The 23,782-nt window shown below is 33.1% G+C and overlaps 3 protein-coding genes across 4 annotated transcripts in view; all 3 read right to left on the bottom strand.

Moving 5' to 3' along the window:
* The window catches only part of LOC133204042 (coiled-coil domain-containing protein 158-like), a 128,013-nt gene that overhangs the window by 100,864 nt on the left and 3,367 nt on the right, over window positions 1–23,782 (bottom strand). The window lies entirely within an intron of this gene.
* Window positions 11,279–14,815, bottom strand: LOC133203843 (uncharacterized). 2 transcript variants are annotated; one of them, XM_061339637.1, is made up of 3 exons: window positions 14,322–14,815; window positions 13,696–14,076; window positions 11,279–11,303 (listed from the first exon to the last, which is right to left on the bottom strand). In XM_061339637.1, exons 1-3 carry the CDS (start codon window positions 14,761–14,763, stop codon window positions 11,287–11,289), a joined length of 840 nt encoding a protein of 279 aa, XP_061195621.1. In that variant the 5' UTR covers window positions 14,764–14,815; the 3' UTR covers window positions 11,279–11,286. The 2 variants fall into 2 exon arrangements, with proteins under 2 accessions (XP_061195621.1, XP_061195620.1); XM_061339636.1 differs by lacking the exon at window positions 11,279–11,303 and having other exon boundaries at window positions 13,517–14,076; window positions 14,322–14,814.
* Window positions 19,267–21,272, bottom strand: LOC133204044 (uncharacterized). Its single transcript, XM_061339831.1, has 2 exons — window positions 20,949–21,272; window positions 19,267–19,905 (listed from the first exon to the last, which is right to left on the bottom strand). Exons 1-2 carry the CDS (start codon window positions 21,256–21,258, stop codon window positions 19,508–19,510), a joined length of 708 nt encoding a protein of 235 aa, XP_061195815.1. The 5' UTR covers window positions 21,259–21,272; the 3' UTR covers window positions 19,267–19,507.

Here is a 23,782-nt window from a genome sequence, read left to right as displayed (position 1 = left end):
ATTATGAATTTGACGTAATACATACTTCTATGATCTTTTTTTTTTTTGACTTGATAGAATGACTGATACGGAATTAGATTTTTGTACTCTATATGTTTTTAACTGTTTACCATTTGCCTTATTTCTATTACTAAGTCAGCTCTAAACAATGGCCACTAGAGACTCCTAATTCTGACTAATTATACAGATAGAGTGATCTGCCCTTGATGTAAAATGCAATAAAAGAAAATTAAATAAGTGGCCATGTCCTTATCCTGTAGATTATAATCTTGAATCTGGAAAGGCGTACATATCTTCAACAAACTTATACATGTATGTAGTCTTGCTTTTATGGAAAAGTATAAATTATTTAATTTTTCCCACTCTCAGAGTATGATTGCATATCTCTTAGATGTTACAGGTCACTTGACTTAAAAAATAAATAAATATTAATTAAATCCAATTGTAAAAAATGATTAAATTATAGCCACTAACCAAAGAGTTAGGGGTCTTACATAATTTATAATTAATATATTTTAATATTACAAGATTTACATTTCTATTTTACACTACAGTTTGCTATTTTATTCATTCTAGCATTTAATTGATACAAAATATACTTAAAAGTTAAGCAGATGGCTTGTATATATGTCTTGGACATTGTTATCTAGTCTCTGAAGTCTTTGAAGTCAATTTAGTTAATTCCCTGTGCAATTATCTTTTGTTACCCTGAAGACAGTATAGGTGTCACAGAAATTAACACTTTACCTGTCCACATCACTCTATTGTAAAGATGTCAAACAATCCTGAGTAAATAAAATAATAATCATTCAATTCCCCTTAAGGCTGAGATTATATTTTATCAAAAAAAACAACAAACAAACAAAAAAAAAAACAAAGAGATAATCTCAGTTGTAGTAGTGTGGCAGCTGGAGTGGTAGTTTAGCAGTAAGAGAGTTAGGAGTTGGGGCTAGAGCAGGCAGCTAGCAGACACAGTTTGACATATGTATATAATGTACATATTTCTGTAATAAAGACTGAAAAAGGAATTATCTTATATCTTAATCCTTGACGGATCTATGTCAAGGACAGTAACCATGTCTAATGGTTACTGAGTGACCGAGTGTTGAGGCCAGGTGTGCACGTGTGTGCACTACCTATTCTGGGTGGACCCCTACCCTCCCCAGATTGGCGGTCACAAAATTTCAAGAACATTTAAATTGATGTTTTTATTTGGCTGTCACTTAGAGTGTGTCCATTTTAAAATGTTCCGAGTTTCCATCAGATTTTTTTCTGTGTCACAACTGTCCATCAGAGTTCATTGTAAATGAAACTGCATGCAGGGTGTGAGGAAATGGATATGCAAGTGGTTTTCAAGTCCTTTCTGAGCTCTTTTAAATAATTATTATTGTACTATCGTAAACTCTATTTTCATTTCAGATTCTACATGTAGTATCCACCTAACAAATCATCTGAAAACGTAAAGAGGATGAAGAATACTTCTGATAAAAAGTAAGTCTTAGTAAGCACTTAATATTTTGCTGTAATTTAGGGAATAAGGACTAAAGTACAAAATATTTGTTTTGATATTTTTATATTGATATTGATTATCTTTCATAGTCACACTGATGGTTGTCAGTGTGTGTCAGTGTGCAGGGGGGGGGGGGGGGGGGGGGGATAGGCTGTTTTCCTTTACTGTGTAAGCTTTATATGTATGATTTTTCTACCAAATTAACAGAATTTGTCCATGTATTCTAAGGGAGTCCAAGTAATTTTTTAAATTACTTTCCTTTGTACATTTAATAACCTACCTAATGCCAGAGTGGGTGGGGGGTCCAAATTTTTTAACCATGTTTGGAATTAAGCATTCTTTGGTCAGTGGGATTCAAGTATGTTTAAATGAAGTGCCACACCCTCTTTGAAAGAGAAATACATGTATCTTGGAAAAAAGGTAATAATTAAGGGTAACATATAAATTTTTATTTTCAAAAACATAAATCTGCATGTACTTATAGAGTGCAGATTCATTTTCATTCAAATCATATTCCCTGGGCCCAGGCTGAGGCCACAATAGAGGGTCAGAATTTGACATAGGAATAAAGAGAAAAAATTCAGAGATGAACAGAAATATTAAGTCATTTTAAAGGCTGTCCAAACATAATTCTCTGTTTTATGTCACACACATACTAATGTATTCAATAAAATAAATGACCCCTTTTGATAAAAAAAAAAGCAAGTATGTCAACCACACTTTGTGAGCTACCTATTAAAATTATATGAATTATTTTTTAAAAACAAGTATTAAACAACAAGCCTATTTATGTTATTCAAATATCATGAGTCATGGCCTGTGGGTTAAAAGAGGGGGTTATATTTTGAAGTGTGAGTAAAATGAAAAAAGAAATCCTTTATTTACTCTGAGACTCTGGAACAAAGGGATAACACGTAATATCGATATACATATACATGTGTGTATATACTAATGTACATTCAGAATAAATTTCAAGTTTAATTTTATTGTCCTTAGAATTTAAAAGAGGCAACTTTAATAGACTAGCGAGTACACATGAATTTTTAGATTATTTAAAATCATTCTAGTAAAAAATGCTGAAATTGTGAAATTTAATAATAATTAGGGATTCTGTTAAACTATATTTATATATTTTCAATAGGGTAAATAGCTGATGAGCAGGTCAATCCAACTTGAACATGACATTATTTCTACAAGGATGAAACCACGTCTCTGGTGTACTTATGCATTGACATGTTAAAGTCAACAGAAACGGGAACAGGTCATACATGCAGACTACAGTGTTGTGTTGCACAGATCAGAAAACATAAAGCCACCGCTAACATAAGTGCAAGCGAGTCGTCAAGAACTGAAGTCAACCACTGAAGGACTTTTCTGTTGGATTATGTTGGACTACAAACTGATTATTTGACAAAGGAATCCACCTTGATGCTTGTTGGCTACCATTGATGTGAAATTAAGCATTTATTATCCCAATTACTTTTACATATTCATGATGATATTAGACATGCATCTTATTGAAATTAAATTAAAAAAAAACCAAACATATGATTTGTTCGAATTGTTTTCTGAAATTGACAGTTTATGTTTAGTGAAGGAGGTATGGTCAATCTGTTGTAAATAGAAAAGACATTACATAAATGAAAGACATTACATTAATGATCTACACTCATGGCAGGGCTTGAAGAAGCAAATAATAAATTTTGTTTTAGATTTCAACTACCATCATGAAAAAATGCCAAGTAGAATCTTGACAAATAGTATAAAATATCAACTCTTAATTTATCTAATGTGGAAGCTGAGACTATATATATTGTACTTTCTTCAAGTTTCCACAATGCGGAAACCATAGTATACTAATTGTATATCAAATGTTTAGGCACGCTGAAACCATTCATATACTTCAAGTTTCATCAAGATTCCGCAATGCGGAAACCATAGTATGCTGCATGTATATCAACTGTTTACCTATGCTGAAACCTTACATATTCTTCAAGTTTCATCAAGTTTCAGTTGCGGAAACCATTTGGATTCGTGGACACCTTAAGTTTCCGCACTGCGGAAACTTGATGAAACTTGAAGTTTCAGTACTGAAACTTTGCGGAAACTATTAGTAAGCTTAAGTTTCCGCAGAGTTTCAGCAGTGTTTCAGCCATGCGGAAACTGTTTTTTTCATCCAGTGAAAGTCATCAATTTTAAGAGATATCAAGAAACATACAAAAAATCAACTCATTATCTGCAAGCATAGCCAAAAAATTCCGGAAAACGGTGAAATATATATCCAAAAAAGGTCCGAAAAAACTAAGACAGAATGATGGAATGACAAGAATGTCGGCAACTGCGGTAACAAGATATGCCGATATGTAATGGAGTGGGTATAAAATTGTTCATACATAATGAGATAACATATAGAATTCCTTATAAATGTTTCATCGTATGTGACATTCATAGCTGAAGTCATTAGAACCCCTGTATCTGAGTAATTTTTGTCTATACTAGCATCTCATCAGAACAGCAGTTCATATCAATATAATGTTCCAATTATTCTTCATACTATGATTTGCCAACTGAAGGTCATTCAATTTGTTGATTAGTTCTTGTATATTATGACAACCAAACGAAAGATGAAGTTGCATCAAGAATACCTTTTTGAATCTTCATCATTTTGGGAGATTATCATCAATATCATTTATTATCAGATAATGGTTTCCTTAACCGTCATTCGAATACTCGACATAATTTTTTTTCTTCCATATGGCCACTTTCCATTTTTTACGTAATTTCTTTTTTACTTATATTCGTTTCTTAGGGTGTCCATCTCCTATCTGGGCGAACAGTCTAGTACTAGTACTAGTTTTAGAATTCATTCCACTAAATGGTTCCAGATTCACAGAATGGACCAAAAATTAATGTTTTGTTATCACTTTCATATACATTTGAGATATGACCTTGAGTCAAGGTAATATCACACCTGATGATCATGGGCAAAAACATAAAGTTTAAATATATTCCATTCAAGGTTAATTACCCAGAAATTATTGATTGTGTGCAAAAGATCCTTTATCTGAGTGGATCACTTATCTCATCCATGCTGTACAATGCTTATCTCATTTAGTGTGCAAAAGACATAAGACAAAGACGGTTACCACTATTTTATTTTATTTTCTAAAAAAATGCCTTTACATCTCCATATATTTCATTCACTATCTTTACATAGTTTACATATAAAGTGGATATAATCAGGCAGAGTAAATATTGTTCATGCAAAGTGTAAAATAAAAGAACGCAGTACAGTTAAGGCTACACATGAAGATATTATGGTAATGAGGTCATAATGAGGTTTGACGTCATGACAGTTGCTCCGCCTTAATAGATCCATATAAGGAAATAGAGCTCAAAAAAGCTATTTAATGATGATTGCGAGAATTTGTAATGAATGTCTGTATTTTCAGGTTAAAATAAATAAACATTAGTGATTTTCTCTTATATAGTAACAACACGTCTTCGAAATAATTCTCTTTTTATTGTGTCGTTTGGCTGCATTCGGCTTCAGCCAAGCGCTTGCACTCGGTGACAGGGAATGTTGTTTACATCTAAAAACGTGGCGACAGCAGCTGAGATATGCAGTGGATAAATCCAACAATCAGGCAATCTTTAAAGAGAATAGGGATAAAATAAGAGACCTGGGCCTTGTTTATCTTTTTAATGAGAAGATGATGACGTTATTTCGGGAAATCATGGAAAACTGAGACGATCCGCACTACCTCCCTAGGTCCCTTTCTGTTCATTAAGGTGTGTATGTGCATAGGTATTAACATGCAGACATACTATTCTTTACATCGATGTAAAATTACCTTGAACATGTACAATAAGATGTATTATATTGTTACAGTCCGTCACAAACTGCAATGCAGTGCCTTGTGTGTACCCCCCCCCCCCCCCCCACAAACACACATATACACAAAAACACACACATTATGAAAGTTGCACACTTTTAAATATGCGATGATGTTGTCCTTTGGCATACATGTACAAACATGTAACATAATATAAGCACAGCACGTCATGATATCAAATAGTATAATTTAGATGCAGTCACACTTACAGTGTATTTGTGAAGTCAAACTGCACAGTGTACAATGTATGTGCACTGTACATACAAGAGTATAAGACCCTATAAATTTTAATTTTTACCTCTGGCAATCAAAAATATGTGAATTTTAAGATTTCAGTTTTTACCAGTGCTTCATATTTTAAATTCATCATAGAACTTTTACTATCTATATCACTAGGCTGTAAATTTGTAGAATTTCTACATTAATGAAGATATAATGTTTGAATTTTCATTTGTCTGACTACATGTACATTAAGTCAGTCTGATATGTATATACATGTATTTATGTACTGTTTATATGTATAATTCTTTTTTCATTGTAGCTATCACAGAACTGGTTAAAACTAGCATTTACATCAGCTAGAACTATCAAAATAGATGCATCAATTTCTCCACTGGGTATGATCACACTTAAGCATTTCACATTAATTTTATAGTATGCCAGTGTTAAATATTTTTTTTTAAAATGTTGTATAGGTGAAAGAATTAAATGTTATCTCTAGTATATTGATTTTTTTTTACTTAAATTAAGTATAGCTACCAATTCTACTTTTGCAAATGTCATAGGTTTCAATTTCCAAGAAAAGTTTTGTATCAAAAGTTTGTTTCCATTTATTTTACGAATTTCAGAAAATATAGTATAGCATGGTTTGTTTTGTACAATGCAATGTCATTTCATTCTACAATAGTAATCATTATGTTTTTCACTCATTACATATGTATTGTGTTGTAGCTACTCCCAAACAATTTGAACAATTCATTCAGGCAGCAAGTGTTTCCACCAATAAAATAAAAAAGGTATGCTCCATATAAGCTCTAAACCATACATATTCCTAGCAAGATTATTGAAATGTTTTGATAATAAAAACAGTAGAGTCATGTATATGCTTTCCATGTTACTCAATGCATTGTTTTGAGTATCACTTTTTTAAAACACCAATGAACCTTCCATAATGGTATTTCATTTTGTTTTCAGAATTGATTTCATCCAGAAGAACTGTTTGAACTGTGGACTGTTTGAAATATTTGCACCTGCTCAGAAATCCCTTCACAGCTTGTCTTTGAATTTGAAAGGCTGTTTTTAATTAAATAAATTTTCTAGATAACTAATACTTTGAATTTTTAACAGTACAATGGTGTGAAAGTTTGAAGGCTGTTAAGATTTGAGTATCTTTACTTGCATGTATTCTGATAGGCGCGTAGCTGCTTATACGCAAATACGCAGGTGCGTACACATCGTTTGCAAATTTAAAAAAAGGGGGGGGGGGGAGGGAGAGATTTGTGAGAAGAGAAAAAATATCAATACCATCCAGCAAATATTACTGTTTCAAATTATTTTATCTCATACTGTTTCGATTCAAATTCAAATTCTATGTTACCGTGTCTTCATAAAAAAATTAAAATAAAAATAAAAAAAAAATTGTAATGTTTTATTAAATCATTGCCAAACCAAATAAAACATTCATTAATTTGTAATTCTTCTACAACACATTGATAATTTATTTTAAGATCTTTGAGAAAATATCAACCGTTGAATGCTGTGATCCACTAGAATATGATTTGAAATATTATTTTTGTTAAAAATTTAAATTATTAATTATATTTGCTGTCGAAAGATGATACCAATATATCTTTTAAAAAATATTCAGCCTCTACATGTACAATAAATTTGCACGGAAGTATTTAACTTTGTGTTAAAAACAGTATTACTATGTCTTGTATTTTCTAAAGAAAATCGAAATGGCATGATTTTGAATGTAATATTTGGTAAAAACCATGAGCTTCCAGGGACTTCGCCCCTGGGCCCTCATCTGGACCCACTGGGGGTCTCAAAGCGGACCCCAGCCGTTCTCTGCGTACATTTCACTTCCATTCTGGTATGCGCCTGTCTGTGTTTTGGGGTACAACAAGATCTAAATTTCAGCATGTATATTGTGTTCACCTGTTCTTTAACAGAGTATCTGTTTCTGTATTACAAAGTTTTTACTATGATTATCTTGTTTGCGCTTTGATTGACATGAGACTAAAGCCCCCCCCCCCCCTACGCCGATATGATTTGTGCTACAATATTGATGTAAACACTGTTTAATAATTAATTTTTAACATGCCAGTAAGTATATGGTATCAAAGGAGCCAGAGGCAAACTGGGGGGGGGGGGTAGATCTGTAGAAAGGAAAACAGGTTATTAAATACAGGAGTAAGCACCCCAATCCCTTCCTTCTGTTCTTAAAACTTTTAACGTAGTCTAGAATCCATAAACAGTTGAAGGTTTGATAACTAAAATAATCACATATGAAAAAAAAAAAAACTACTAAGTTCTGTTGAAGATATTTTTTCTGTGTGTCTACTGAGGAAGAATAGATGTTTAATCATTGATAGGGGCTGTTTATTTTTTTTTTTAATTACAAATGACTGAATCTTTCAATATTTTTAACCATGGGCATTTTCCAATTTATTTGCATGATGGATGTTGCGGCAAATTTTAGGCGAACGGAGGAAATGCGGTAGGTGTCAAATACGTCTTGTGTAGCGTATAAAAGAACGAAGATATACAAAAAAAGTAAAGTCAAAGATTTTTTTATGCATACCATTTTGATTTAGTGAAATAAAGCCCAGCGCAGTCCGTAGGTATTTGTTTAAAATTTGCGAGGTACACAAACTCTACTAAGTACCACAGAGTTATCTCCCATGCTGGGTCAATGATGCGTTTGAAAACTATATTTAGAATGAATGTGTTAAGATTTCAATTTTTAATCAAAAAGTGCAAGGGCAAGGCGACAACCCAAGAGGTAGGTTTTTATTTTAAATTCTTTATTTTACTGTATAGTTTTTAAAAAGTGATGCTCATTTCTTTGTAATTCATTAGGCAATTTAAAATTTCCGATTAAATGATGAAAAATACCCTATTTTTGAATACTGGTGTTTGTTTTCAATGGATAACTTAAATATCTCAGAAATCTGACTGAATGAGCATCAGTTTTTCGATAGGATAGATACCAAGGGACACAATGAAACCTTGTGCAGTTCAAATATTGTTTGCCTTGCCCTTGCACTTTTTGGTTAAATTTGACATTTCATATTTTGACCTAAAATCGGAGCTCACGTGACTTTAGAGGGTCACATGATGACAAAAAATACCGATGTGAAAAGCGGTGGACAAACTCTTCATAAAGCCATTAAGATATTTCAGACAGAGTTTCATGCTAAAAAAAAAGACGGTTGAACTTTAAGTGTCTCGTTTTTGGTGCCTTTTTATAGAAAATGTTGCCTTAACTGTACTGCGAATAATATATTTCTTGATTTCTACACAAAAATAGATATTTTCCAAGAACTACTCAATCAGTAAAAAATAAATTATCCAAAGACCACGTTCAAAGGCATAATTAAGAGTAAAAATTCGGTTTTACCAAACTTTCAATCCTTTGAAGCTTGACCATGGATCCATATGGACATAGTTTGCAGTAGTTGTACGCATATTGACTTCGTCTCCAAATTTTAGAACAACAGTATTGGTATTCACAAAGTTTCCGGCGCCAGGATCGTTTTCATTTTTACTGTTTCCTAAACCATATCGCTGACCGTTAACCAAAAGTTCTCTATAAAATATTTTACAAGCTGCAATCAAAATTGCCCACGAAAAGACATAAAGACCACCAGATGGGGCTGTGGAGAAACCATTCCGTGGATTATATACGTCGCCAGTTTGATATAAAACTGTGTCAGGCACAACATTAACTGGAGTGTTGCGTTGGAGATCTAAGGTTTTGCTGATGACTGATTGAATACAACTGCTATTTTGTCTGCAGAATATACACAGAGTAAGGGATATTGGTTACCATTTGGAAGGATAAAAACAGTGACAAAAACTAAGTAAATGTAACATTATTTACGAATCAAGTTTCCTAGGGATTGGTCTTAAATATTTAAAAGGTTATTTTTCACGGAGATCAGATAACTTATGATTCTTTTTTCTAAACATTTGAATGTGAAAGAACATTAAGAAACTTTAATTAAGGTCATACAAATCCATATATGTTCCATTGCAAACGGCGTCCACAGTTGAAGTGAAATTAAGTAGATCTTTCTGAATCTATCTTATTTGTGCGGAAGTCTGACTTATAGTATTGTTCGTCCTCAAATACAGATCTAGTTCCTTTGCAATCTTTGTTTTGCAAATTGATGATCATCCTCTTTCTTTTCTTTTTCTTGTACTTTGGCTTTCATATTTGCCATGTGTTGTGTCATTGTTATAATATAATCAACCAAGGAATATACTTGTCTCGTAAGTGATAACTTACAAGGTTCGACACTAATGATAGCCCGCTGGCCTGGGACAGCTGAAAATTGAGGTCGGGCTACTAAACAAGTCATCAAGATTGTCCTGCGCGGCTACTGCAAATTTAGATACTGCACACACTCATTTAAAGTAATTGTAAAGATTAATTTAAAAATTGAAAACAATTCTGAATTACTCAGTAAAGCTTTTTGGAAAGTTGTTATATGTAATGATAAAGTGAAAATAACGAAAGGCGGTTACTGTCATTGAAATCTACAAACAATACAAATTTGTTAACAGGGCATAAAATACGGACCCCTGGAATTCCAGAGGTGGGATCAGGTGCCTAGGAGGAATAAGTATCCCCTGTTGACTGGTCTCACCCACAGTGAGACCTATGTAATGATCAGGTAGACGGAACATTCCAAAGCCAAATTTAATGTAAAAACAAAGGCCTTACAATGGGTATGAAACACGTCAGACAAAATACGTCCCAATGATAAAAAGTTCATTTTAACGACCATATAGAATCTAGAAAATGCTGGCTTTAAACAAAGTTTTTTGAAATTCCTGTAACATCAGCTTATCTGGCCGTAGTCCGTAGTCCGACTCTGTATAAGATTGATCGTACTCAGAGCATGGTCTTAAATATCAAATAAGCTTGGAGACGTAAACACCGTATGTAGGTGAAAGCGGAATATTACTATATAAATAAGTAAAGTTGACAAAGAGTAATACATTTTGTTTGGAAGATATTCTATTATGTAACACCACCGTCAAGCCAGCTCTAGGTCCAGTCTCTTTGACCAAGTAGTACTAGTAAATGTGTTACATCAAGAGTCGAAAATTTATCAGTATTTAACCACAGTTTTAGAATACCTCTGCAAGCTGTGTGATAGCTACAGCTATAAGGATAATATCAATAATTATTCACGAAGTGAAACTTTTGTAAGTGAAATCTTTCAATGTTTGTCACAGTGTCTCAAAGATATGTTTAGTGACATATAACCTCCAATTTCTTTACGCCTAAGAAATGAGCTTTGGGAGACACAATGAATTAGAATATACCTCTTTATAGTTTAGTTACCGTGGTAAAATCAACAATCAAACGTTAAATTTAATAAATTTAAGTGCAACATATATGCAAAAAGTTAAAACCAATATCAATCTAGGATTTATGTGTTTTTGCAAAGACATACTGACAACTGGACAGACGGAAAAAGACACAATGACAAAACACACTCCCTGGAGGAGACTAAAATCTAAATGTTGAAAATAATTTGAAAGAACATACATTTCTAAGGTTCAGAAAACCTTTTGAATGTGCAGTCAGCAACATATTGTCTATACAAATCAAAATATGTTTTAAAAGGATTACATGTATTGTTAACAAACTTTCCATCCTTTGAATCTTGACCAATGATATCCATAGTTATAATTTGCTTTAGTTGTACGAATATTGACTTGGTTCCCAGTTTCTAAAACATGCACAGTTTTCGTTGCCAGAATTGCGTTAATTGTAATAGTTTCCTTAACCCTTTCGCTGACCGTTCACCAAAAGTTTTGCATCAAATATCTTACATGTACGAGTTGCAACCAAAGTTGACGACGAAAAGACATAGAGACGACCTGTTGGCGCCGTGAAGAAACCATTCCGTGGATTGTACGCGTTCCCAGTATTGACAGGAGTTTTCTGTTGCAAATTTAACGGTTTTCTGATGAATTAAATTATCATGAAAGATGTGGGCTAGCTACAGAAAAAAATCCCACTAATAATCAAGGAAGTGTTCAAGAATCTGTACTTCAGATTTCTTTTATTGACCTTAGGTTTATCATTTAACGTGATAAATGGGCTTCTTTCCTCATAAAATTAGATTCGGGACAAAATGAAAGTTCCTAGTTTAATAACTAGGAAAAAATCGAATTGTACAACTTTTTACAAAATAAAAAGATTTAATCTGTCGTCATTAAGGATCATATAAAAATAACAAGATCGGCAGAGAATTTATATTCTAATAATTTTAAAATGAGGAGCAAAATATGTCACTGTTATAAAATTTTAGGAAGTATTTTATATGCTACAATACATATGTGACGTGCCAAGCAAAACCCTCCCTTGGCTATTTGATGACGTAACGTCATCAAAGATGCGCTTAAATACATGTACATCGACGTAAAAGCGAAGTAAAAACCCTCTGCAGGAGGATTGAGTGGTTCTCCCAAACAGAAAGAGGACATGTTGTCATATTTATATGCTAAGGATGATTCTGGGTGTGGTTTGATTGGATACATTCTTGAAGAATTTTTTTTCTCCTTCAAGTGTCTGCGTGATGTCTGCGTCATTTTACAATTAAGTCTGATTTATATCTTTTTGAAGAACTATAGTGGTTGCTTAAGAATTTCCTGTTAATTTCTTTAGAATTTAGCAATTCCATTGTGGTGCGCTTGTTACAGAATTTAAACCAGGAGCAAGTAGATAAGAAAAGCATCTTGTTTTAAATATACATTTGTACGTTTTTAGCGATCCTACAAGAACAGTTCCTTTTTCCTTTTTATTTTAGAAAGCTATAAAATGAGTTTTGAATTTTTACCTCCCCCAACCCCTTCCATATACTATCACACAAATTGTTTATCCTAGCGAAACGTTCGACACTTTATGTGCACTCTTTATGTATAAAATTGCTTGCTTTCAGCCAAGCTTTCTGGAAAGTTGTTACTTGTCATTTAATTCGTGTTGTATGGAAAATAATGTATTTTGTAACAAACCTTCAACCCAACTCCGAGTTCAGTCTAATTGCCCAAGTAGTACTGGTGCATGTGTTACCAACCTATCAGTATTCAATCACAATATTAGATTACCTGTGCAAGCTGTGGGATGCCTATAGGAATAATACTACTGATTTTTTTCATGAAGTGAAATATTTGTGCATGAAAACTTTCAGTGCTTGACTTAGTGCCTCAAAGGTATTAATTTCAGATACAAACATGTATTACCTCTGATTTCTTTCCGCCAATGAATGAGCTTTTCGAGGCATAATGAAAATAGAATACATCTCTCTAATTCGATTACAGGGACAAAAGCAAGTTGACAATTAAAAACACATAATAGAAATCAGTTTGTAATCAAAATCAGATATTAGAAAAATGCATGCCTCAATGAAAAATTAAATATTAATAGATTTCTCATTTTCTACACAAAAATGGGTGTCTCCCTTTTCAAAGTTGTATTCAATGCCATACCTACATGAACTCTAGGTCAAGACCATGATTTTTTAGGTATGACGTTGAGTCCAGATTAAAAAACATCTTTAATAAGTCATCAAAATTTACTCAACTTCAAGTCAAGATTACACACGTCTGGACACATTCCCATAGCTCATTAAGCTTTTAAGATATGACCTTGAAACAACATAATTACACACCTTTAATTCATTCGCAACAAAACACAAATTTAAAGTTAAAACCCATGTCAGTTAATCTGGGGATATGGCACAGACACGATTTTCTGAGGAAGGACAGTTGGACAGACAGAGGGCAAATAAGCCAATACCAATGCGTCTCCTTCTATGAGAGAAACGTTTTATACAATCTGAATCTTGAAAACAATATTTGAAAAAACATTTGAAAAATATTTATTGTACACCTTAAGGCCAGACAATGACTAACATTTTTCTGATCAAAGAACATTTTCACTTGCAATTTTCAGTCAGTAAAATATTATATATCCAATGCAAAATAAGTTTAAATGCATAATTGATGAAATTAAAATGCGTTGGTATTACCAAACTTTCCAACCTTTGAAGCTTGACCAATGATTTCCGTGGATATAATTTGCAGTAGTTGTACGTATATTGACTTCGTCTCCAAATTTTAGAACAACAGGAATGGTACATGCACAGTTTTCGTATCCAGGATTGGCTTCATTGTTACAGTTACCTAAACCCTTTCTTTGTCCGTTAACTAAAAGTTCTGCATCAAATATCTTATGAGCTGCAACTAAAGTTGTCCACGAAAAGACATAGAGACCACCAGAGGGCGCCGTGAAGAAACCATTCCGTGGATTATATACGTCGCCAGTTTGATATAAAACTGTGTCATACACAACATTGACTGGAGTGTTGCGTTGCAGATTTAAAGTGTTGCTGACGGCTGCATTGAATACAACGACTCTTTTGTCTGCAGAAGATGAACATACATTATAAGGTCTATCGGTTTCTACTTGGAAAGATAAAAAAAAAATAAGAAAATTTAAATATATGTAATAATATTTTCAAACCAAGTCGTCCTAAGAGTTTCTTAAATAAATAATCATAAATTTATTCATTTTTAGCAAGAAGATATGATGACCTGCAATTCTTTATTTTAAACATTTGAAATTGAAATAACGTTTAGAAGTTAAGTTTTGTTAAGATCATACAAACCCTTATACGTTCCATTGGAAACGGCGTCCATGATTGAAGTGAAATTGAAGAGATCATTCTTTATTTTTCTGATTTGTGCGGAATTTTCACCAATTGAATTGTTCATCCTCAGATACTTATCTAGTTGCCTTTGCAATCTTTGATTCTCAAGTTGAAGAACATGCTCTTTCTTTTCCACTTCCTGTACTCTAGCTTCCATTTTCGCCATGTGTTTTTTCATTGTTATCATATCATCCACCAAAGAATACACTTGTCTCGTGAGTGATAACCTTATTATAGTCTCTTGATTCAATTGTTGTCTCAAATTGTTCATTTCGTGGTCCGATGACTGGTTGGCACAAACCACTGCCAGTGAATTTTCAGATTTCTGATCTGTTGTAAGCGACTGTGATTTTGTTGCAGCAAGAAATATGCAGAACCATGGGAGATGGAGTGTTTTCATTTTGCATCCAGAATTAATGAATGATCAAACCAAATGATCATATAGGATATATGCTTTTTCATCGTTGAAAAGCTCGAGGAAATAACATTGACGTCGGAGTAATTTTACGCACTAAATGAGGCAACAGTGTGTTTTACAAAGCATCAATCAACTAAGCGAGTTAAATTGCATCATAGAATAATGCAACAAAAATGTAACGCTTGGGAAAGACCAACCATCTGTCCACTCTCGGAGAGACACAATTATTTTTTCATGCATGAAACATATTACATGTATAAATGAAGAAAAAAAAATTGCGACCGTAAAATCTGCATTAACATTCGCATATAACATATTTGAAGATAATTATTCACTTTCCAAAGCAATTTATGCATTTTGTTTGATGTTTACGTCTTATTTTGTTGAGTTTTTTTTTTTTATATGAAATAACTCACGGACCGTTGTGTTTTTGCTTCGCTCTATTATGACGTCACAGTCAAAAGCATTGAGCAGTGAGGGTTCTTTATAGTACCAACGCCTACCGTGACACGGGACCTCGGTTTTTAAGGTCTCATCCAAAGGACCCGCAACGTCACTTAAAAGTACCGAGCGCATGACGAAGGAAGAGTTGCTACCTATTTTATATCGACTTTGATCAGTCGAAGCCGTTATTCGAACACACGACCTTCCGATCACGCGCTCTATTATGAAGTCACAATCAAAAGCTTTCAATCTCGTTAACGCTCGTTTTACTGCCTTGAACATCTGTGCATTGGCCAATCAAATGCATTTTACAGAATAGGTGCATTGGAATTATACTTATTCTATAGTTGTACAAGTATTTCCATGCTAACATTTACATTATTTTCCCTCTTGAAAAACCGCCAAAAATTTGACTTTGGAAGAATGACTATTCTTATGAAACCTAACTCAAAATGAAAAGATTTAGTTTATTAAGCACGTAGGTATATAATACCCATGAAACAAATCGGCGGATCTACATTAAAAAAAGTAAATATGATAGATTAGCTTTGGTACTTTTGCTTTGGAATTCTCCAGAGCGACATATGTTTTTGATAATGTAACCGAATATTCGAATTTTGATACCATATTCGAATATTAATTCATCGAATGAATATTTAAATATTATTTGACCCTAATTTTATATTATCAATCGTAAGCAGTCAGGATTTTTTTTCATAAAGAATAGAGTTTGTATTGTCGGATAGTCACCATACCTTAAAAGAGTTTTTAGACATTTCCGATCTTCTAAGTAGTCTTAAAATACAAATGCGGAAAAATTAAAAAGGTGAATGAAATTGATGAATATGACAATACTCTATCTGTAAAGAGCTTACATAGAAATATGTTTAAAATGTATATACCGTATAAGTAGAAATTTTTGAGAGGATTCAATTTTGGCATTTTTAGTGATGGTGTTGAGATCGCTGAAATTAAATATCGCTAATAATTCATTCCCATATTTGAGGTTACTGTTATCTTTCAAGACATCACAAAATCGCTGAAATTACCTATCGCTAAAATTAAGTACAGTTATTTTAAAGAAAAATCGCTAAATTTGCGTCTTGCTAAAAATTCTACTTATGCATTTTAAACATATTTCTATGTAAGCTCTTTACAGATAGAGTATTGTCAGATTCATCACTTTCATTAACCTTTTTAATCCTACCGCATTAATGGTATACAATCTTTCAACAATCTTCAATACAAGGTCATCAATTGGTGTTTGAAAATTAAGGTGCATTTAATTCACTTTTCATTTTTGTAATATTAGCCAGAGACAAGTAATGTTCCAAAACATAGTCGAATACGAATAGACATCTTACAGAAAGTCCTTCAAAACTGACCACAATACACGAGGGTTGTTTGATATGTTATGTGTATTGTACGATATCTCAAAAGCATTCGACTCAAATTGTGAAATGAACATTACATCCCTTCAAAGTATTCTCCGCGGTTTGAAATACCTAATTTCAATCTCTGAATCCATTTCTGAAATGCGTAACGGTACGCTGATTTAGGTAGACTTCTGAGACACTGACTGATGACAGAGCCAAGGGCTTGTCGGGACATGTAACGACGACCAGATAAGAACTTTTTAAGTTTTGGAAAAAGGAAAAGGTCGCATGGGGCTAGATCTTGTGAGTATGGTGGGTGTGGCAAGACGGTATGTACGTAACCTTCTCCGACTTCAAAAATTGCTTCTCAAGCTCAGATGTATGTGATGAAGCATTATCATGAAGTTGACAAACATGCCTGAATCCATCGTTTATGATAACATTTCTTGAGATTTTTTAGAATTACATCTCAGTAATACCGATCTGTAACACTTTTGCCCTTCGGCAAGGAATTCGAAATTTGTACCGCTATACCATGAGAAGAATATACAATAAAGAACCTTCTTTATGCTAATGGTTCCTCTGGCAACCACAGGCCTTCTACCATGTTTAGTAAGGCAAATTATGCTTCGAATTTTTCTTACTGGTTTGAAATAGTGAACCCATGTTTCGTCGCCAGTAACAATGTCTGCAAATTGTCCTTCATTGAATTTGGGAAACATTTTGAGCGATTGCCTAGTGGTTTGTACTCGTACCCTTTTTTGTTCATCTGTCAATATATATGGTATCTATCTGGCAGAAATCTTTCTTACTTTCAAAATACGCTTTCAAAATGAATGCTTTTGCAATATCGCTAATCGTGTATCTGTCATCACTTTCAATTATTTCCTTGACTTTTGAGACATTTGCCTTGACATTCACGTCACAGATTGGCCAGATTTTGCTGTATCTTTGACGGACTCTGTACCAGTCAGAAAGTTCTTAATCATTAAAATTTTATATGGTATTGAATAGAACTATTCAAAAGTACCATCTCCACGAAATCGTGGAAAGTATTATGGCGTTGTGGTACAATATACCTTACATACTGAACAGCCCTCGTATATGAATAGTATGGTAGAGGAACATTTCAAAAATAAACGCCGTTCTTTCAATAAGAAAATTCCCATTAATGATAGCATTTATGTTGAATAATACATCAACATATAAAATATATACCTTCTTCATAAAGTGAGCTTTTAATTTTACCTCCTCTCCCTCCTTTTCATGCATCAATATCAAACGAATCGTTTATCTGAGAGAAACGTCCCACAATTTATTTGCATAAATTTGATTACTTTCTGTCAAGCTTTTTAGAGTTGTTGTTTGTAATTCAATACATTTAATATGGCAAGTATTCTTTTTGTAACACCACAGTCAACTCAACTCTGGAATCAGTCTATTTGTACCAAGTAGTACTAGAAATGCGTTACAAGATAAAATATTATCGGTATTCAACCATAATTATATGAGATTACCTGTGCAATCTGTGGGATAGCTATTTTCAGGAAGAAAAACTTTTGTCCATGAAATCTTTCAGTGTTTTAGTGACATATTACCTATATTTTTTTTTCCCGCAATGAAATACCTTTACACAGTATTCATCAAGGATTATATAAAATTATATTTTAAATACGTGTAATGGTAACAAGCTTACTTGATAATGTTAAAGTCGTAAGTACAAGAGAAAAAAGTCGTAAGTACGAGGAAAAAAGGGTTTAAATAAGAGAGAAAAAAGTCGTAAGTACGAGACAAAAAAGAGGTCAGTACAAGAGAAAAAAAAAGTCGTAAATACAAGAGAAAAAAAGTCGTAAGTATGACAGAAAAAAGACGTAAGTACGGGAGAAAAACTCGACAGTACAAGAGAAAAAAAGATGCAAGTACGAGAAAAAAAAACGTATTAGAGAAAAAAGTCATAAGTACGAGAGAAAAAATCGTAATTACGAAACAAAAGTCGTTAGTGCGAGAGAGAAAAAGTTGTAATTACGATATACAAAAGTCGTCAGTACGAGAGAGAGAAAAAAAAACATAATTACGAGAGAAAAAATCAGAAGACAGCGTAAGTACGAGAGAAAAAGTCTTTATATTTGTATTACGAGATAAAAAGTATTCACAAGTTAAAAATCGTATAACGGCTTACGTTACGGAGGTCATTCTTATAATTTATGAAAATCGTCGTAATTAAGAAAAGGAATGCATTTTTCATTAAAGAAGTCGTCATATAATCTTAAAGGCAGCATAAAAAACACTAACAAAACATGTCCTGAAAAATTGACATACTATAAAATTTACAGCATATTACCCTAGTTTTCATTTATAAAGTTGACAATCAAAAAAAATTTAAAAGAAATAAGTTTGTAATATAAATCATAAAATAGGAAAATGCATGCCTCAGCGTAAAATTAAAGAATAATAGATTTCTACCGTACTAATGATAAAACGCCACTTAATGATAGAACTATCATTAAGTGTTGCAGTTGCAACACTTAATGATATTTCTATCGTTAAGCGACGTTTTATCTTTAGAGGTTGCTAAGCAAGCCAATAACATTGCGTGTCCCTTGGATGATACCTCTGAATGATGAAAAACGCAATTCTTGAAAAAAAAAAACCCATTATTTTATTGTGTATCTTTGAAAAGCAAGACAATGACTGACACTTTCACGAGTATTGCTCAGTTGGTAAAATATCATATATCCAACACAAAACATTTTTAAATGCATTGTTATCAAAACTGCAACTGGTTTACCACATTTTCCATTGAATCTTCACTAGTGACCTCCGTGGACATAATTTGCAGCAGGTGAACGTATATCTAAATATATATATTTAAAAAAAATTATATATAAAATTGAAATACGTTGGTTTTACCAAACTTTCCATCCTTTGAAGCTTGACCAATGATTTCCGTGGATATAATTTGCAGTAGTTGTACGTATATTGACTTCGTCTCCAAATTTTAAAACAACAGAAATGGTACATGCACAGTTTTCGTATCCAGGATTGGCTTCATTGTTACAGTTACCTAAACCCTTTCTTTTTCCGTTAACTAAGAGCTCTGCATCAAATATCTTACGAGCTGCAACCAAAGTTGCCCACGAAAAGACATAGAGACCACCAGAGGGCGCCGTGAAGAAACCATTCCGTGGATTGTAAGCATTGCCAGTTTGAAATAAAACTGTGTCATACACAACATTGACTGGAGTGTTGCGTTGGAGATCTAACGTTTTGCTGATGGCTGCATTGAATACAACTGCTCTTTTGTCTGTGGAAGATTCATATTATAAGGTATACTGGTTACCACTTTGAAAGAAACAAAACTTAAAATAAATTATGCATGTGATAGATACCAGTACCACATAAATGTATACGATAAAGCGAAAGTGAAGAGTTAAGGCATTAGATCTTGACAAATGACTGTGCATTCCTTCCTGGTCACATGGGTGGGTGGAGGAAAAGGAATTTCGAGACATCACCCTTCAGATTATTTGTTGCTTTATATGCTATACAGTAAAATACAAAAGCTATAATTTACATTCGTGCCTCTCAATGGTGTCTTATGGCAACTTTTTTTCTCGGTGTTTGCTTATCAAAGAATTCTTGCTTGGTTGTGAATCCCCCCCCCCCAAAAAAAGGAAAAAAAATCTGAAATTGTTAATTAAGGACTTCCTAATGATCGACCCTAATAAAAATGTTTTGTCCGTGCATTTCAGTGCTGTAAATGTGGCTTCCTATTTCAAACAAAATGATTTCATTATTTTACTATTTAAACTAATGCTGGATAATTAAGTAAAAAAGAATTCAGGAATGCAAAAGTACCCACCAAAATGATACCCATTTAGAAAAAAATCCTGGCTCAGAAGAGGGGCTATCCATCCCATTTCTACCCCCACTCCCCTCTCTTCAGAAACCTAGCAAAGGCACTGTAAATGGTATATACATAAATAAATGATTTCTAAATGCCTTCTAAATACAATCAGAAATTGTTCTAAATCCTGAGTCTAACTAGTAAGGATTCCTTGGCAAATGATAAAATTAAACTGAATGTTGATTCTTTCTTTATTTGAATCATGCGAAAATTAGTAATTATTTGTGAAACCAAGATTTAAAAACCCATGTATTTGTAAGCAGATGCATACGCATCATTACTAGATTAAATTATTTGTTACTAAAGCTATACAAGTGAACTGTTAGAAAGTGTTCAACATTTACAAGTACCTGTTTCTTACAAACTGTTATCAGCAAACCGAGCTTGTAATGAAATCTTGTGATTTATATATGAGAATTTTGTACGGTCATATACGTTACCTTCCTGGTTATTTTCCACATCACCAATTCTGCTTTCTATTATGCTTATGCGCTTCGTTAGATTTCTTGTTTCCTTTTCTTCTGAAATACATTTATCTTCACATTGCTTGTACATTCTTTCGAACATTTCTACTTTCGATTCGAAGTTTTTAATTTTCTGTTTAATGAATGCTAACTCCGCGTCACGCATTTTTATTTCACTGTGAAGATCACTATATCTCACCTCAAGAACATATGCAGATCCAAAAATAAATGCTATAGCTATCCCCACAATACATTGTGTTAATGTAACTCCATATTGTCCATCCATTACAAGAAAATAGCCTCCAAATGTTAGTCCTTTGTTAGGCCTGTGTTATTGGGGGTACAGAGCATTTCCATTGCTTTATTGTAACCAGCTCAGTCATGTGTAGCACAAACGAACAGAGCGTTTAAACACTTAGGATCATTTTTGAATAGAATTGTATAAGGCAAATCTCTTTTATGAAACATTGCAATTTAAATTTCAAATGAACTTTCATATCTTGACTCCTACAGATGAATATTTAAAAAACACAAAAGATTGATAACACGTCGACAGGGTTATATCCAGAGAGGGGGTCCAGGATTTACCACCAAAGCAATGACAGCATGCTTTCTTACCTAGAAATGTTTAAGGAACTTTAGAAAAAGTTCTCCTTGGCCAGGAAAAATAATATCATTAGAATCTGCACCTGGAAACAAAGCGTTGAACTTATAACTGTTCAGACATTTATATATGAAATACACTGACTGAAAAAAAGAAAATGCAAATCTACAGACGAATTTCAGAAATCTCTTCAGAGTAAATAATAATAGAAATTTTAATCATTTCATTTAAAATCTTTTTGCTGAATTTAGCTTATACCATTTCTTTGCAAACTGTTTTGTACTTTTTTTTATTTCTCTATAGACAGAATTGCTTAAGATCAACATTCTATATGTCTCGTTATTCAATATGACTACCGGTAACTTATCGTTTATTGTATAAAATGATATCTAAATGACATTTACGTGACAATTTTTTGAGAACCAAAGCACTTGATTCAACGTTTATTCATTGATTCTTGCCTCTGTGAAGTAATGTGGAACTAATTCAAATATATAAAACGTTATATAACTCTATAATAAAGTAATAATAATTTCAAACAAACATTACAGCTTTTGAAGCTTGACTCAAGTTCTACATTGATATGATTACGTTAGTTGCATGCGTGAATATGTTAAATTTCCCTCCAATTCAATCTTTACAGGTTCAGTATTAATATGCCCGGTTTTCCCCAGCTAGGATAGTCCATCAGCTAGGATAGTGCAATAATCTGATTAATGAAAACAGGGTTTGAAAGAGTCTTATATACTTTAAATGCTCAGCCAGAATGAAATTATCAATCCAAAGATACCATGTGTAATGGCATAATTCAGGAAATCTTTAGCCTTTTTTTAAGTCTTTTTACCAAACTTTCCACCCTTTGAAAGTTGACCAATGATATCCATAGATAAAATTTGCGGTGGTTGTACGAATATTGACTTCGTCACTAGTTTCTAAAACAACAGGAATGGTATTTGCACAGTTTTCAATTCCAGGATTGTCCTCGTTATTACAGTTTCCTAAGCCCTTTCTTTGACCGTTTACCAAAAGTTCTGTGTTAAATATCTTACGAGCTAATACCAAAGTTGTTCACGTAAACACATAAAGACCGCCAGAGGGCGCCGTGAAGAAACCATTCCGTGGATTGTAAGCATTGCCAGTTTGATATAACACTGTGTCGTACACAACATTGACTGGAGTGTTGCGTTGCAGACCTAATGATTTGCTAACGGCTGCATTGAATACAACAGCTCTAATTTCTGCAAAAAATTTTAGAATAAGATTTAATGATTCTCTTAGAAAGATCTAACAGTTTTAAAAAATGTAGCTACGTTAGTACTGTTAAAATCACAGTACTAATGTAGCCACATTTTCGAACGTGCAATAACAAATATAAATGAAAAGTAAAACGATTGTTAATCACACTTTTTAATTAAATGGGAGAAAAATCACTGATCGATTTATGAACGTTACGAGGTTGGATTTACATAAAAATAAATATTAATATACCTATTCGTCATTGAGATCCAATGACAGAGTTGTTTTATTTTAAAGTGAAATTACAGCTTGCATGATTTAATTATGCTACGTTTTATTAAAATCATACAAATCCAAATATGTGCCATTGTAAAGAGCGTCAACAGTTGAAGTTAAATTAAGTAGATCTTTTTGTATTTTTCCAATTTTTGCAGACGTCATATTATTTGTAAAGTTCATCTTCAAATACTGATCTAATTCCTTCTGCAGTCTCTGATTCGTAAGTTGATGATCATCCTCTTTCTTTTCCATTTCGTGTACTTTGGCTTCCATTATCGCCATATGTTTTTCCCCATTGTTATACTACCAAGGAATACAGTGTTAATCTTATTACAGTTTCTTGATTCAACTGCTGTCTCATTTCGTGGTCCGATGTTTGGTTGGCACAAACAACCATCACTGGATTTTCAGGTTTCTGATCTGTTGTAAGCAACTGCGATATTGTTATGGGAAGAAATATGCAGAAACACAGCAATTGAAATGCTGCCATTTCAGATCCACAATTTGAAATAAGATTATGAATTTCAAACCAGTAGATCATATGTAGAAAAGATGCTTTTTGTCGTTGAGCAGGTCCAGGAGATTATATTGACTGACGTCGAAAATTTTTTACACTCTTATTGAGGTAACAGCATGCTGTACATATCGACCAGCTAGATGAGTTAAATTGTATCATAAATGGGTTATTACA

The sequence above is a fragment of the Saccostrea echinata genome, unplaced genomic scaffold (genome assembly GCF_033153115.1).
Source record: "Saccostrea echinata isolate AGI-Se365-2 ecotype Australia unplaced genomic scaffold, CSIRO_AGI_Sech_v1 ptg000052l, whole genome shotgun sequence".
NCBI lineage: Eukaryota > Metazoa > Mollusca > Bivalvia > Ostreida > Ostreidae > Saccostrea > Saccostrea echinata.
The sequence above is the reverse complement of the archived record's forward strand: the minus strand, read 5'-3'. Positions and strand labels throughout refer to the sequence as shown.